The 18,235-nt window shown below is 41.5% G+C and overlaps 1 protein-coding gene across 2 annotated transcripts in view; it reads right to left on the minus strand.

Annotated features, from left to right (window-relative positions):
• Positions 1-18,235, minus strand: part of nsmfb (NMDA receptor synaptonuclear signaling and neuronal migration factor b) — a 65,065-nt gene that overhangs the window by 8,994 nt on the left and 37,836 nt on the right. For both annotated transcript variants that reach the window (XM_085788226.1, XM_085788227.1), the window contains 7 exons: positions 17,711-17,800; positions 15,562-15,689; positions 15,362-15,445; positions 12,470-12,503; positions 12,113-12,183; positions 10,214-10,293; positions 8,626-8,728 (listed from right to left, as the gene is read on the minus strand). In XM_085788226.1, coding sequence (XP_085644352.1) covers positions 8,626-8,728; positions 10,214-10,293; positions 12,113-12,183; positions 12,470-12,503; positions 15,362-15,445; positions 15,562-15,689; positions 17,711-17,800 — 590 coding nt within the window. The remainder of the gene's footprint in view (positions 1-8,625; positions 8,729-10,213; positions 10,294-12,112; positions 12,184-12,469; positions 12,504-15,361; positions 15,446-15,561; positions 15,690-17,710; positions 17,801-18,235) is intronic.

Consider the following 18,235-nt stretch of genomic DNA (forward strand, 5'->3'; position numbering starts at 1 on the left):
CGAGGGTACACAGTTGTACATTAGAGTGCGGCTGACATTTTCGGCCTGGCATCAGTCACCAGTTATTAAAGAGTTCACAGTAAGGGCACATAGAGTTTATGTAGTGAAGGACTTACTCTTCCTGTCCTCCCACTCTTTACTGGAAACCAATTTTTCAGCTGCCTCGTTGAGCTAATCTCACTCAGCGCCTGTAGTTTCCTCTTTGTGGCTGTGACACAGACTACCTGTTCTGTACTTACGGTCCTCATTTTGTCTGCAGTCACAACCACAACCACAGCCCAGCATTTCCTGTTTCCACAGCAGGCGGCAGCACATTATGTTTTATTAAGTCAGTAAATCAATCACTCTGGGTTCCTCCTGTCCACATACTGTCTGTGAGGAGCAGTAGCTGAGGCGGCTGCGTAACGAGCTCAACGCGACAGCATCAAACTGATTGCAGTTGGATTTCTGTTTGAGGATAATTTGAGGTTGAATCCTTGACCCACATGAGAGTGAACAGAATAAGCCAGGGACAGGTGGGGCAGTAACCTTTTTTTTTTTTTTTCTGGAAATGTTCTTTCTGGAAAGGGTTCTTCTAGAAAGGCTCTACCAGGAACCAAAAAGGGTTCGTTAGCACTTGACAATAAGGGTCCCTTAATAAACGTTACTTAGTACATTATTAAGCATTAATTTACAGTTTACAGATATATTAACAATCATTATTATGTATTATTTAGGATTAGGAAACACATAAATTAATGTAGCCTATTAGTAAGCAGTTAATTGATGTTTACTACTTAAAGTTAGTTAATAAATTATTAAGTAATAATAAAAGTTGAATCATGTAATTATTTATCATTATGTATGCATTACTCAGCATTAATTAACACATTAGTTTATATATTAATGCTTAATAATGTACTAACTAACGTTAATTAAGGGACCCTTATTGTAAAGTGTTACCAAGGGTTCTCCTATGAGGACAAGCCAAAGAACCTTAAATGGTTCTAGTTAGCACTTTTATTTCTAAGGGTGTACATGTACAATAAAGTCACCTGGACCCTGAACCTGCACAGTGTACTGCACCAGAACAGGGGTAATAACAGCTACTGTAAGTAGTGTCGAACCGTTCACGAACGTGTCGTTACGTTGCTCGCGAAAGTCTGTCAACGTACTGATATGTGAACTTCCGTGAACATGTAACATTGTGTCACTTGCAAACGTTTGTTGTCGTGAACGTTTAATGAACGTACTACACAGTGAACGTTAGCCTCAGGACTGAGTCATGAACTGAAACATGAATTGTTCGGCCAGGGCTCCTGCCAAGCACTGGAGATTCGATGAACAAATCTTTTTAATGAACTGATTCTTGTGATTCAGTACTTTCAAAAGAACTGCTTTCCCCAACACTCGTTTTTATTCCTTCAACAGAACTTTTTCGCAATAAAACTCCACTTTCTGTTTGTTTATACAATAATTCCGTAGATCTGTAACAAACCACTGTGTCACTGATTGTATCCAAGAGCTCTGCCGGCTGTGTCCCATTTAACTGGTGACAGTCTACAAAGGATGGATAAGATTAAAGAGGATTAATCAGAGCGTCATCACCAGCTCTCATACACCTCAAAGGCCCCAAACCCATGTCTCCTGCTGGCTCTGGGACGCTGATAGAGCTTCTGTTGGCCCGAAGAGCCTTTGAAATGCCTTTTTAACCAACTGTGACATGCTCAGTGTTGAAATGTGGATTTGATAGATGGCAGCCCCTGAAATGGGACACAGCGGCATGTCTTTGCTCCTGAGTGGCCAACCTCACTGAGCGCTCATGGGGCCACATGTGTCGTTTCTTTTTTGTTGTTCTCGGCAAAGACGTTTCAGTCAGAAACACGCAGGATGAACAGATAAAATGTCTCCTCAGTATCTGTGCATCTGGATGATTATCACACCTGATGATACTACTGCTTCTGGCAAACACACCTTCACTACCCCCTCCTCCTCTTCACCCCCTCCCCCTCCCTGTCCTGCTTCTCACTCCCTGGGGTCTGGTCCAGTGCCAGCTGGTGTGCCATCACACATGGAGCTTTGCAGCATTTGCAGGTTTCGTCTCCCCAACACTCTGCTGTGTACCAGCACTAGGAGAGGGTCAGATGTATCTCTATACAATGCTTTTTGCTTTCTTTAGTGAAATTACACTGTATAGTTGATAATTAGGTAAGGTTAAAGTTTATTTTTAAGTCAATACACACTGTACATTCCACATGATGACATTATTCTTTTATCTGCTTTCGAAATAATTAAATAAAGGACAATTTCTGGAGATTTGGATCATAGTAAATCCAAAATGAAATCATTGTTTTAATTACCTATTTCCGATTTATTTGCTATTTAAAATAAACATGTACTGTAAATCATGCGGCCCGAATCCTCTTGTAAGATTAAAAGAAATAGTACAGCTTATCTGTGGAGACAAACTTTGGTATATTTCCAATGATTATTCGACTATTCTGAACATTTTCAAAACATCTTCATATAAATATATAAGTATCGTGTAGTTTCCTTAACTTCATCAAGACATTATAGGAGGTTGGCTGTTTGTTTAACAAACTAAATTAACTTTTCATCCTCATCACTAATAATACCACAGCAGTGAGTGTGGAGCAGCTGTCCTGCTGTTATCAGTGTGGTACTGAACACAGGGGGGCAGCGAGCAGGACTGGAGTTCAGTTGAAAGGTGAAAGGTGACACAACCTGCCTGACACTGCGTGTGCTGCTCATGCTGCTCATGCTGCCCCCTCCTGGCGTTCGGCCTCGGCTTTTCCCTGCAGATTCATGGTGACAGGCCGCGTCAACAGAGCACGGTTCGTCAACAAGGCAAATGCTAATGCAGGGAGGAGGCTTTTAGCTAGTATTAATGTTTAACTATACAGCTGTCAATCAGATTCTTTTCTTGGATGCTGTTTGTAAACTCGCCATTCGGACTCACAAGGGAAATTCTGCACTGTAGCTACACCTGAAGGGAGAGTGTGCACCAACAGAGGGCTCAGATGTAGATGTCAGAGGGAAGGTGGTTATAGTTCCAATCACATGAATCCATAACATCTCCTACTGTCCCCACGGGTTTGCCTGGAATTTGGCTCCAAGGCCACACCCACAAAACATCAGGTATATTGTATTCTGTCAGCTAACCTTGTGGGTTGATGCATTTACCAGAGTTGTTTGTTGTATTCACTGAATTTTAATATTTAAAGGTAAAGGTAAAGGTGACAAACTTGGTTTGCCTTTCGCGTTTTACCTTTAAATTGCAAATTGCAAGATGGCGGCATACACAAATTGCTCGCCAAATTCGTCTATACAGTGATACATAGTTTCATTTTTCAGCCTTTACACGTTTGTTTTGACGCAAAGCGTCATGGTTCCATGACAACTGACGGGAAAAAGATGTGCGTAACATTATGTTTACATGACTCCAGATTGTACAAATAAGTCTCTAAAGTATCGATAAACAGTAACAACAGAGACACATGCATGCAGTACACAGGTACACGGGCTATTTGTAGTGCCACTCATTTCGTTTAATAAACACTAACATAGCTAACATGGCTAATGGCTTAATGGAGCTAACAGATAGGCTACTTGTTGATACCAATGCCAGAACATGCAACGGAATCTGAACAACTCTACAATTAGGAATGAAACACTCCTAACCTCCCACTGCTAATCTATAACATATCCTAATATGGTTTACATCTTCATCTCATCGCTTGATGATCCTGAACTACTCCCAATCGTCCCAGTTGTGAAGACGGCAAGTTTTTCTGGTCCTCGGGGTCCACTGTCACTCTGCTGACGGGAGGGGTGGGCGCGAGCGAGCGCTGCAATCAATGCTAGATGTTACAGTTCCCTTCCCACTTTACACACTGGGCCTTTAATAAGTTTTGCAATTATTAAGGGACATAATAGGCCACATGCCATTCAGTGATTACATAAATATTTATGGTGAAGGGCAGTAGTTATCAAAAGCTCTCTTCTTCTCTCAACTAAGTTAACAGTTTTTTTTTTCTCATCAGCGTATAGAAAATTAATGAATGAATGACTGCTCATATCAGCTACAGATACAGCTTGGAAAATAAGAATCACAGATCAACACATCGACAGTCTTGCTTGGTGAACGTGCATATAGAGGCCGTGGAGGTTGAGTGCATTGTTTTCTGTTTGGAAACAACTAAGATTTAGGCCTAAAGCAGCTTAAATGAATGAGCACTGATGGGGAACGGCTGACTTTCTAAACACTGACAGATTCCAGCTGCTTATTGTCTTTCATTCCTCTCTGCACCTCCTCATTTTCTTCATGTGTGCAATACTTGTTACCTGTGTCATTCCACTTTATTACACAAAACTGCCTTTATGGACATATATATGTTTTGATTTCTTGTATGTGTGGATTACTTGGTGACAATTTCATGTCAACAGCCCCATTAGAATTATATTTACCGAGAAAAATGTTGACATGTTCAATACTTATTTTTCCTGCATTGCATCATTAGATGGCCTTATTGATGCTCATTGTCAAAGGTCAACAAAATGTGGAATGACAGTCATGGTGCAGGCCAAAACTAATGGACCACCAGGAAATATCCATGTTGGGCTGTTCACTACCCTTAAGATACATGACAACCAAGGTTTTCCACTGGTCTAAATAAACCTTAATACTATCTAATTTTATTGAAGGCACAATTTGGACTGACTGTGCTGCTGTAAAGGAGCATTAAAAGTTAGTGCTGACTGCTAATGTCACAAACCTTAGTGTCGATCTGACATTATTTGGGTCTGTAAATTGGCTGAAGACAACTGGTGAGTAAAAAAGGAAAGTCGAATGTGTTTCAAACACAGCCAGCCAATGAGTGTTATTAAATCTGACAAACCATTAGTTACGTAGCCAGAGTAATTAAGTCGATTAACAACTGAAAGCAGCAAGGAAAGAAAGTTCTTCTGTCATGTTTCAGACTGATGGAAGTATTGGCCTGTGTTGTGCGGAGGGTGATGGCATGGGCTGAGGGGAGTGCTGCTGGGTGGAGTGGAGCATCATCTGAAGGTACATCAGTCTGTCGGTCTATTAATAGTGGCTTTCCAGCTGAGCTTGCAGGAGCGCACACAGGCAGCAGCAGGGGGAAGATTGTTAAATGCAGCGAATAAGCCCTTCCCTACTCATACCCCTCCTCTGTTACATGGACTGACTCACTGTGGAGAAGATGCCAAATGTCACCGCGGCTGTCACCCCCCGGCCCAGGGAGGGAGGGAGAGATCTATCTATCTATCTATCTATCTATCTATCTATCTATCTATCTATCTATCTATCTATCTATCTATCTATCTATCTATCTATCTATCTATCTATCTATCTATCTATCGTTCTATCTATCTATCGTTCTATCTATCGTTCTATCGTTCTATCTATCGTTCTATCTATGTATTGTTCTATCTATCTATCTATGTATTGTTCTATCTATCTATCTATCTATCTATCTATCTATCTATCTATCTATCTATCTATCTATCTATCTATCTATCTATCTATCTATCTATCGTTCTATCGTTCTATCGTTCTATCTATGTATTGTTCTATCTATCGTTCTATCTATCTATCTATCGTTCTATCTATCTATCTAGCTGTCCGTCTGTCCATCTATCTAGCTGTCCGTCTGTCCATCCGTCCGTCCGTCCGTCCATCCATCCATCCATCCATCCATCCATCCATCCATCCATCCATCCATCCATCCATCCATCTATCCATCCATCCATTTACCAATCTATCTATCGTTCGTTCATTCTATCTTTTGTCTTACTGTAGTAACAAAAAGGACATCAACATAAAGTGTGTGTCTGTGTTTTTAGTTTTTCCTTAAAGCTGTCCCTATAAAGAGTGGGAGCACAACCAACTTATTTCATCATCTTAGCTGTTTGCACACTTTGGATTACACAACACAACATATAACAAAAACATCCAGACAGCACGAAGCGATAACCTGTATATTTTCATTTTTCATTCTACCGGTAACGCAGTGTTCCTGGTAGAACATCCCACTCCTGCACTGCAGACAGATAACATATCCAACAGTATGGACATTTGACAGAACAGAAAATTGCAACAGTTGCTTCCCCTTATTTTTACTTACTTACTTTTGCAGGGAGTCTCTTTTGATCACATTCAAGCTTCACCACTGACTCATTCCTAGGTGTGTATTGTTTTCTCAGAGTAGAAATGCAAGTTTTGCACAGAAAGTTGTATGCACATAACAACTGCATTGAGTAAAACAAGGGAAATGTTCATTACGTAAGTCACTAATTCACTGTTGCCATATCGATCCAACTCCAAGCTCGGTAAGCTCGGCAAGCTCGGTACAGCTAATTGAAATCACAGTAGTGTGCAGTTCAGAGTGGAAAGGAAAGTCAGTCTATGGTTTGATCAAATAATTCAACATTGATTCACTTTGAGGGTGGCACTGTGGTGCACTGTGGTGGTTAGTCTGTCTGGCTTCCTCCCACTGTCCAAAAACATGCACGATGATGTAGCTACCCCGCCCTCACCCTATTGGCTCCAGCGGATTGGCTTAAAAGTTTAAAAGTCAGAGGTGGAAACAACGGTGAGATACGATGTTGATTTGATTTTCAGAATCAACCTGGATCCATGAGCTTGTCTGACTATGAGCAGTAGTTGAACCGCTGTGCTGGGACATTTAGCATAGAGCCAATCACTCTCTACTGAGCCACGTTCATGTCACACTGTGCAGGCTGTGATTAGAAGCAGCCAAGTGGCAAAACTCCTTCATCAGCCTCCTGATTTACTAAGTCAATGTGAGGAGGTTCTGACTCTGCTGACCAGCTCAACCCTGATGCTGCCATCCATCCATCCATCCATCCATCCATCCATCCATCCATCCATCCATCCATCCATCCATCCATCCATCCACCCACACGATGCAATGCGGTGCGATATGATACGATGATACATATTTTTTATCGTTTTTTTGCCTGCAAACACTCTGCTTATTCAGTGCGATTGATTTGATTTGCTTTGCTTTGCTCTGCTTTGACTGGATTTGACTTTATTGTCATTTTTATGTAAGTACATAAAAAATGGAATACTGTGCAGCAATTCAAAAACAATTTAAACAGAAACAGTGCAGTAATAGAAAAAAAAATCCAGATCCAGAGCCATTAGGTCGATAGTCTTAAAACATTCATATCAACAATATTACAATGATGTGTTGTGATCAGTGAAATTCAAATGTTGCTTGGCTGTGTTGGTCTGTGTCGAAAGAACAAAACATGGAAACAAACTTAACTAATAAATCAAGTCGGACAGAAGTCATGTGACTTCAAACCTGGTTCTGTGTGCTGTCACTGTCTGAGGAGAAGAACATGAGCTTTCTATATTTCATGTCATGTTTTCTACATGTTTATACGTGTGTATATATATACTTTAAGTATATAGTGTGGTTTGGTTGGATCTCATTTCACATCAGTGTGCCCTCTTCAGTGGTTTAATGCATCGGAATGGAGATATACAGCTGGTTGTTCACCTCCAGGTGTTTACACGATGGCAGTAAATAGAAGGTCACATTGTAATGCGCATTTCCAATTTATTTATTTTAATATTCATCCAACATTTTCGACTTAAAAGTTGTGAAAGTATTTTTCATTCAAAGTTGCAGCACTTAGAATTTATAACCACCGTAATCCGAGCAGATGCTTTAGCCTAATGGGTCATACATAATTTGCTGCACTGTAAAGGCTCAAAGTCTCATCAGTGTTGGTTAATTATGGTAATAGTGAAAAAAATAACTACTGAAAATGAATCTGATTCTAATTGTCTCATCAAATGTGTCAGCATCATTCATCTTTTCTGTTGCTTTTCCCACTTTTGTCTCTCATGCCTTATGCAGACTTTCTCTAACTCAGACTTGTTTCTAAAGCGGGGAGGAAAAGCTCTACATGAGTGTTTTGTGCTACTAAAGTGCAGAAGAGCTGACGGTAGTGCAGGTCTAGATGGGGCTGCAAGAGGAAATATGAATATTTTAGTGTGTTTGCATGTTGAAGCACACACGCTGTATGTGAGTGTGTCTACATATAGAAAGTCTCTTTTGGACTGGAAAGGTCATGGCAGGGGTTTTGTGTGTGTGTGTTTGTTGGTGTAAGCGTGTGTGTGTGCGACTGGGTGTAGCTTAATTAAGAGGATGTCAGGGAGTCTGTTTTCCTGTCATTCCAAAGTGCTGTGTGTGCCCCCCCCCCCCCCCGCAGCCTGTGTGGCAGCCTGACAGCAGGACGGGAGCTGCAGCCAGGCAGCAGAAGGTGCTGCTGAGGTCACAGCTCACACACTTGTCTCCAAAATTCCTGACAAAAAAACACACTTTCCCCTTACAATACTCTATCTCTGGCACGCACAGAGCTTGCACATGCTCCGTCTGTCCCTCTGACCTCATTACACCCCGCAGGACTCCACGCCATGTCAAGGGACGAAGCCAACAGATTGTTTTAAATGATTTATCTGCACCATGCTAACAGCAGCATATGGCTCTGAGCGTGTCTCCAGAGAGAGCATGAAGACATTTCAAGTCAACTTTTCTTGTCTTATTCAATAAAGACCATTACCTTTTCTCCATTAGCGCTGCCCAGCACGTAGCAGCCCATGATGTGGATGAGGTTGGGCTCCGGGTTCAGCTTACTCATCAGCCTGCTGAGGCGCCGCCAGAACCTGGTGACAGCAGAGAGGAGAGAGGAGGGAGCGGAGCGGGGAGTGACATCAGTGAGTTAGCAAGATAATTAGGGAGTAACCACATTGTATAAAATGTGGCATATGATAAGACGGCATTGGGCCTCATCCACAAACCATTTAGAACACATTTGTTCTTTAGTCTAAACTTATGCAGTTTTTACAAAGATTGTGGCATTCATGAATGTTTTCTTATCCAGGATTTGTTCTTAGCTAAGAACAAAATCCATGCACACTCAGGAGCAAACTTACGCACATTTGAGAGCTGACACTTGTGCAAAATAACTGATTATTATGTTTTCTTCTGTTCTGCAGTTGTATAATATTATATGATTTGAATTAGAATAATTTTCGTATCACTTAGGGTGTTTTTAGTAATTATTTTACAAATCATTGTGGTCTCCTAAAAAACACTATAAACCAGAGGTCTTCAACAGGGGGTCCGCCGAGGTACTGCAGGGGGGTCGCCAAATTTTTGGTCATTTAGACAATTTTTTCAAAATTGTTTAGTTTCCACAATTACGTTCAAAATAAAAATGTCAATAACAGCCTGTGTGCATGATTATCATGCAACCGACAGACACTGATGACAGTGGCATTGGTATCAGTTAACAAGGTCTGTTTATAGATGGTAGTGGTACTGCCCCCTATACTCACTATACCTGTACATGTTTTAAAAAAAAAAAAAAAACATTAATATGAACCAGTGTATTATTTGAATAGCTTAGTATTGAATGCACAATAACAATGTGCGTTTATGCCTGGCACTGGGCCCAGTTTATTATAAAACACAGCTTTATACATTATACAGTAGGGGGTCCCTGCTCCATCTCTCAGGTCCTTGACCTGAAAAACATTGAGACCCCTGCTATAATCATTTAATTCATATCAGTTATATCAGCTATGTTTATTGGTATATGATGATATTCATGACAACTGACAGCATCACATGCATATTTGTTTTCCTGTTACTTTGCATCCACTGCTGACGCTACTAAATATACGCTGTTTTTTTGTTTCATTTCCTGCAGCAGCACCTCCACTTCACTACTAAAGTTCTTGTTAAGTTTGGAGTCCGGTGTTCCCTCTGCAGATTTTCGTTTGAGCATTTTAACTTTCTTTCTCATTTCACCTTCTCTGCTCTATTTCTGTGTGCACACAGCCCTGCAGTCCCATGCCCTTTTATGGGGATTGATGGGACATTTACCTATTCTAATCCTGTGTTAATTAGGCTAACCTGGCGCATGCTCTTAATTCATGAGGATATGGCATTCATCGATGTAGGATCACAGCTGTGAACAATTCTGAATCTGATATAGAGTTTTTTAAAGAAATTGAGTGTCGTTACCAGTGAGCCACAGTGATCATATAATCATTTATTTCCCATGGTTTGTGTCGATGTGTCTCAGCCCTGAACAAATACCCACATGTCAGTTGTTAGAGCTACAAATATGAAGTAAGTCTTACTGGACCATGTCGTCTTCCTTCTCCACCTTTGCAAATGTTGCCACTTTGTTCTTCAGCAGATACAGATGTCCTGGACCTCCCTGTGGAAAGGTGTTTGCGTTAGGACAGATGCAGTTTAAAAGTCACCTCATCTCCTCAGATTCTTAAGAAGTTAAATAGTTTTTTATCCATTAGCCATCAAACAAATTTATATTAAAATATTTAGATTTACTTTCTGACTTTCTGATTATAACACAGAAACGTGTTGAGCAGAACTACTCTGTGCATGTTATAATGAAGTGTCTATTCAGTGTGTATGAAAATGTGGCAGGCTTAAATGTGATATTGGACATTGATTATGTCTACTATTTCACCAAGGCAACGGAGGACGTGTTACATTATTCAGCAGGACTGCAAATGAGAGCAGCATGCAGGAGACACTATCAACGAGTACAGACGCTCTGGAAGACAGAAAAATGTGGAGCACTGGTTCACTGACTGAAGCACACGTTTCAGCACGTATATATCTATCCCTGTGGTGACTTAGAGAAGATGTATGTGTGTAACCCGCCCTGAGTCTACAGTATCTGCACACTGGGAAGTGTAGGCAGATTATTTAGAGGACACCCACCACAGATTCACACCATGCTAAGCACAGACCACTTTATAATGTCATGAAATCTCTGGTCTGAAATGAATTGATTTCTCTCATCTAAGCTGCAACCAGCCAATATCTGTCACACAATATTAGACAGAACACCAAACACACCAAAATGTACATATTTATATAAATACCTTTTTCTTTTAGTTTGTTCTTCTACTACTATGTGCTGCATTGAGTAGGGGTAACACTTTACAATTAGGTCAACAAATTTAGAGAAGTTACAGAGGAACTAATGAAGAACTATTGAGGAACTAATGATGAACTAATGACTACTTACTGAGGAGTTATAAGGTACAAAAACATTAGAGTAGTTACTGAGGAACTAATGACAAACTATTAGTTAAGGGCCAGTTCTTCAGTAACTCCTAATCAAATTACTGAGGAAATAATGACAAACCTACTTAACTGTACTTAATCATTTGTTACATTTTTGTGTACCCTAAAGTAAAGTGAGACATCAGAATGAGTAACTACTCTAATTTTGTGTATTTTAGTTTCTCAGTAACTACTGTCCTCATTAGTTCCTCATTAGTTCCTCAATAACTACTCATTAGTTCCTTATAAGTTCCTCAGTAACTACTACAGTATAGTTCCTCATTAGTTCCGCAGTAACTACTCATTAGTTCCTTATTAGTTTCCCAGTAACTACTTATTAGTTCCTCATTAGTTCCTCAATAACTACTCATTAGTTCCTTATTAGTTCCTCAGTAACTACTCATTAGTTCCTTATTAGTTCCTAGTTCCTCATTAGTTCCTCAGTAACTACTCATTTGTTCATCATTTAGTTCCTTATAAGTTATTCATTAGTCCCTCAGTAACTAGTCTAATTTTGTGTACCTTATTGTAAAGTGTTACCTGAGTACCCACACTATATACAGTAGGATGTAAATTCTATGTGTGCGAGAAATACCCAGAATAGACTTGCAACAATCTCTGAGCATGTGCTGTGAGCAAACTGGACATACTGTACTGCCCCATGATGCATTGCAGCTGTTCAAAATACAACGGCAAACTGCAAAGTGGAATCTCATAAATCCCTGCCAAGTTGTCCCCGTTGTTGCAAAATGCATTCTGGGATAGCGGCTGAATGCTTCAGTCAGCTTGGTAATAGCATATTAATTGGTTGGTTTGGTAGACAGAATGCAGCATGCAGCACACACCCAGCGAGTGTGTGTCAGAAGGTTGCTCTGAACAACAGCCCATGACACGATAATGATGTCACACTGTTTGTCACACTTGGCTCTGCTTTCACTCACCTGACAGAAAATGAGCATGTTCCAGATTTTACAGCCCTTCCTGTAAGCACTCAACTTCTTCTCTATCTCATCTACAGAGAGAGAGGGAGAGAGAGAGGAAGAGAAAGAAGGAGCAAAAGCAAGGTGTCACTTTTCCCACTCAGCCATACCGGTGAGACACATAAACTGTCTGTCTCCTGAGACACACACACACACACTCTCTCTCTCTCAAACAATGAGTCATCTCTGCTCTCCAGCAAGCTCAAATGTATTCCACCCTCGTCTTTTCCATATTTTCACTGGGAGTGTAATTTTCACTTGAGAATTGACGTTTAAAATAAAAAAGAAGAAAAAAAAACAAACACATGTCACACTCACCGAGGATGTCATCAAACGTGGCACGTTCATGGTCCTTAAAATGGAAAATGAAAGCAGAGTTAGTATTTATTAATGAAGTCACGCTAAACAGAAATGGATTTAAACAGGCGCGACCTGCTCATGATAGAATCACATTACATTCAGACATTAGTGCTGATTATCCGACCTATTAGATGTTAAATTGTGACTTACAACAACACCAACAACAGTACATTCAAACTACTCCATCATCAACTTATCATCACTTATCATAAGGGTCATTCCTACGTTCCCACAACCCTATGTTCCCACATTGCTAATTTGCTTATTTTCAAAACTCAAATTCCTAAATATGTTTATCGTGGATATATTAGATTAGATTTTAGATTGTATCATCCTTTACAAGGATAATTGTTTCCACTTCCGTACATTCACCATTTTGTACACATAACATCACACCCATAGACGTCTTTCCACACGTATTCAAACGGAGATGTTGTCGCAGCAGAGCATGTGCCGTGTGATAAATCTCAAATGTGGGAACGGTCTGTGGGAACATAGGGCTGTGGGAACATAAGGCTTTGGGAACATGAGGCCGTGGGAACATAGGGCTGTGGGAACATAAGGCTGTGGGAACATAGGGCTTTGGGAACATAAGGCTGTGGGAACATAGGGCTGTGGGAACATAAGGCTGTGGGAACATAGGGCTGTGGGAACATACGGCTGTGGGAACATACGGCTGTGGGAACATAGGGCTGTGGGAACATATGGCTTTGGGAACATAAGTCTGTGGGAACATAAGGCTGTGGAAACATAGGGCTTTGGGAACATAAGGCTGTGGGAACATAAGGCCGTGGAAACATAGGGCTGTGGGGACATATGGCTTTGGGAACATAAGGCTATGGAAACATAGGGCTTTGGGAACATAAGGCTGTGGGAACATAGGGCTTTGGGAACAGAGGGCTTTGGGAACATAGGGCTTTGGGAACATAAGGCTGTGGGAACATAGGGCTGTGGGAACATAAGGCTGTGGGAACATGGGGCTGTGGGAACATAGGGCTGTGGGAACATAAGGCTGTGGGAACATAAGGCTGTGGGAACATAGGGCTGTGGGAACATAGGCATGGACCCATACTATCCCTGGACTGGGTGGTGATTAAGTCAGGTTAATAGGAGGAAAGGAAATGGTTAAGTTTGTTTTTCTTTTTTTTCTTTTTTATTTCCTCAAAAACTTGAGAGTTGACCTGTATGGCATTATATGACCACCACAGGTATTAGTCACAGTGAGTGGAAGATGAGCATGTGTACCTAATTCCACGCTGTTAACTGTCAACCACAGAATCCTACAGAGACACTAATGATCACCAGAGTGAGTGGGACTGATCATGTGAGAAATGTCAGTATCTGTGCCAATGGACCTATTTAATGCTGCAGATATTTCAGTAGATGAGTGAGAGAACTGAGAGCAGTGGGTGGTACTGGATGAACAGCCACCGTCAGCGGGGTTCGTCACCTCGACCACACTTCATGTTCATCCATCCACAACTTGCTGAGACGCAGCTCCTTGTACCCTACACTTATGTTCCTGTTCCTCGGTGTGTCTGAGCAGTGACAGACAGAACAGACTATGTCTAAATTCTCAGGTCAATGTGATGGTTTCAGCTTCAGTCAGACTTTAGACAGGCTTACTTTCATCCATCCTAAAGCCTTTCAATATACACTGAGTTGATATGAAACTAAATAGAGTCCAAAAGTCTGAGACGACCTTCCCACACAGGGCAGATAGATGTGTTTGAACTTAATGAGAATTTAATTAAAAAACATATTTCAGCAGAGCAGCAACATGTCTTTGTGTGTATGTTATGTATGTTTAATTAAATAGTGTCAATAAATTAAATACTATACTGTTTATATACAATAATGTATGATCAAAACCAGTGTATAATATACTCTAGATAACATGATTCATCATATAGCTATCTTAATATACTTGTTAGGGTCATATATCTCCCTTTACCACATTGCATCCTTATTCTTCACCTATACAGCATGAAGCTAGCCTTGTAAACCAGCCTCTCCTAGAAATGCATTTCATTTCATTTCTGAGGGAGAGTCTGGCCTCATCCCCACTGTGAGTGTTTGGGGTGGGCGGGAGTAGTAGCGTTGACAGACAACTGATTCAGCCAATCAGCAAGTTGGTATATCAAACTTTTGCCGAATCCAGTTGGAAGAACAGCGAAAACGTCTTTTCCTTCAAGAAACTCAACAAGCGCCGACTCTTGCTCTTGATTAATTGCTGTAATGGATGTAGTAAGAACTTGGTAAGAGTCGCGCAGTGTAGTGACGGGGCTTTGCACCAGTCGGTCCCTGATTGGCCAACGTGCTGTGTCAATCACAGAAATCTGAGCGGCGACGCTGAGTGTGGATGAGGCCAGACACTCCCTTAGAAATGAAATGAAATGCATTTCCGGGAGAGGCTGGTTTACGAGGCTAGCATGAAGCTGTTGTAGGACAGGACTGTTGAAGCTTAAGAGTCTGGGACGTTGTTGGCTGTGTTCAGAGCAAGAAGTTCAAGATGAAGCAGAGAATAGGGAAGTTATATAAAATCATGTTGTAATGAATATGTTTTTTTTTCATGGATTTTTGATTAATTTATTTTTCTTTTGGCAGTCACGTAAACCGGTTTCATTATATTGCCAATTCATCTGATGTAAGTGGTTATTTGTTTTAAGGAAGGAGCAGGTATTAGAAGTTCCACTCACTGGATTGGAATGAACAAATAATATAAAATGAAGGAAAATGAAATATTACAAATTCTGCTTTGTGTTTATTTGCATATAATTCAGAATGGCTGAATACGCAAATACAGCACACAGTGTCATGAAGCTAAATAGAATGGTGGCTGATACTCACATAAAGAATGGGGATGATGGAGGGGTCATCCCTGCGTATGATGTTGGGAACATACTCGGCCTTCGGGACCTTGGAGGATATCAGCTGCAGAGAACAGGACATCACAAACACCGAACGAACAATGAGCTCGATGAAAATATTTTGCACGACTTCACACACTGTGCGTTTTTTTTTTTAAATTCGACCGCCAGGACCCTCACCATGATTTTGGGCGGGATGAAGTCGTCCCCCTCACAGGCCGCTCTCTCCAGCTCCCTCTCCTCCTCCCACTCAGCATCCTCATCCAACCCTTCATCTAAGGTCCCCGACGAGGTTGGAAGCTCACCACCTGGCTCACACACACACACACACACAGACACACACACACACACACAGGAACAAAGGGGCGAGATGAAAGGATAACACACAAATACGATTAGAGGAGGTGCTCCATTTAAAAGTGCTGCACCTGTTATTTCATTTTTCCAGCGCAGAGGGGATGAGAGGAGCAGTTAAAATCTGACTACAAAAAACAAAACAAAAAACAACAACAGCACAATGACACCCTGCTGATGCACTCAGCCAGATGCACAGAGCTCTGACACAAAGCTGCAGGCAGAGGGACAGCAGGTTGGACGATGTGGACGGCTGTGTGGATGGATAGAGACAGCCATGTACAAGTACAAAGAGGAGGCCAAAGACACACACACACACACAGGCAGGCTGAGTGGAGTGAGTGGCCACACACACTGTAAACGGATACACATTAACCACTCAGTGATTACAGCAGATCATGTATGTTTCTGTGTTTGTTAAAGGGGACATATTATGGAAATATGACTTTTTGAAGGCTCTTTGTCTTGTTTTTGGTTTTGTAATGTGTAGGCTTCCTACTGTAGGTTGAAATCCATGTGGGTCTTCCAATGATGTAACTAGTTTTCGAATTTGCATAATACCACCCCTACCTGGTCCCGGTAAAAGGGGCGGGGCAAGCAGTGGCTCATTTGCATTTAAAGGGACAGGCGCTGAGACCAGCCGTTCTGAACAGGGCTGTTTTGAGAGGATGAAAAGAGCTGTGATGTTTGATCGTCACAGACATGTCTTTAAAGCAATACTTAAGAACGTTCAGTTTTGGTTGAGTTTGGCGGCCCCAGTGGACCAAAACGGTAGTGTTTTGCCTGAAGAAAGACCCCATTTCCCATGAGCACCGGCGCAGAGCGTCGTAAACATCCTGATCTCCCGGTCGCGTGCAACAACTCGGTGCGGACCTGTTCATCTGTCTATTTTGTGATTTTACAATCAGTATCTCCTCGTTCATGGTGTGGGGAAATGATGTAGGCTATGTCGTAAAGCAGTCAGCACATTTGTAATTTCTTTGTGTGGAGGGGTTCCTACCATCCACCTGGAAGCTGCTTAGTGCCAGTGAAGGCGATACAGACCCCCTCAGGCCATGACAGAGGTGTCATTCAACCTGTTGTAAGTCCATGTACCATCACAAAAATTCTTAAAATATTATTTGAAGGTCGAAAAGTTACTTAGTGTTGGTTTAAGACACCTAGGAACCATTTTAATGTATGGAAAATGGGCAGAATATGTCTCCTTTAAAGCCCCAGTATGTAACTTATTTGGCTTTTTATTAGCAAAGATCAAATATTGCTTTCATAAATACGTATTTCACTGAAGTCGAATCACACCCGCATACAAATGAAAGCTTTCTTGTACCTTAGAATGAGTTGTTACAAGTCGTTACAAATACATAAGTGGGCAACGCACCAAACCGAGGCGGCCATGTTGCATCGCCATTTTTTACGTTGAGTGGCAGCGTGACCGTAGGTAACCACGGAAACTCAGCGGAGCTGTCGGCTCGGGGAGAAAGTTTTCCAGGTAGCGCCTGTTAAAACTGTCACCACTGTGTAGTGTGAGGAAGGATGGAGGCACTGATGTTGCATTCAGGTGCAGTCAGGCAGACGGCCGTCGGCAAACCAACCGAATGTCATTTTACTCGACGAGAGAAAGACGGTGGGTCAGGTAAACAATATGACATCACCATGACAACATATTGTCACACCTGTATTGTTTTGCCTCGTGCTGGCAGACCACTTGTTTACATAGACGCTTGTTTATCCTGTTACATGCAGCGTCTGTTGTCTGTCTGACGTCTGCCCGATTTCACGTGAATGCAACATCAAGAATACGTTCCGATATGCAACCGCACCGCTAGATGGGGGGAATTCCTACACATTATACCTTTAAAGTATGAAATGAGATGCAGTTTTCTGTGTGGATAAGCAAAAGTGCACTATATGTCTGTAGGATGACAGAGTGTTTGTTTGTTCATGTGTGTGAATGATGGGGAGGGTGTCCACTCACTGTCTCTGGAGTCATGCAGTGAGTCAGGCTTGACAGGGGTGGGGTCACTCCACGAGCGGCTGAAGCTCTTGGCTCGGCGTTCGGCGAAGGCTGATGGGGTTAGGGGAGGAAGAGAGTCACTCACATGCACACACACTAACACACACACTTCAGGCACAACTAACCTCACAAATCAACTGTTCTGTCTGTCTGACTCAGTGTGTAAAGAGTAGAGATACGGAGGTGAGACAGTGCTAACGTCCCTGTTCCTGTGTGTTTTCTTCATTAAATTAAATTATATTTTTCATCACACTATTGTCATTCATTATTGTTAATTATTGATGCCAGTCAAACTGTAGCGGTGTCGTGTAGCTCAGTGGGTAAAGTAGACATCATATGCAGACGCTGTCGTCCAAACTAGTTCAATTTCTTATATATATATTATATATATATATATATATATGAACTGTGTGTCAGTGCATTGAAACAGCACTGTTCTATGTGGTTATTTCTGTTATGTTATTATTATATTATATTGGTGCAAAA

The sequence above is a fragment of the Trachurus japonicus genome, chromosome 9 (genome assembly GCF_045865225.1).
Source record: "Trachurus japonicus isolate A0001 chromosome 9, Traja_1.0".
In the NCBI taxonomy this organism is placed as follows: Eukaryota; Metazoa; Chordata; class Actinopteri; order Carangiformes; family Carangidae; genus Trachurus; species Trachurus japonicus.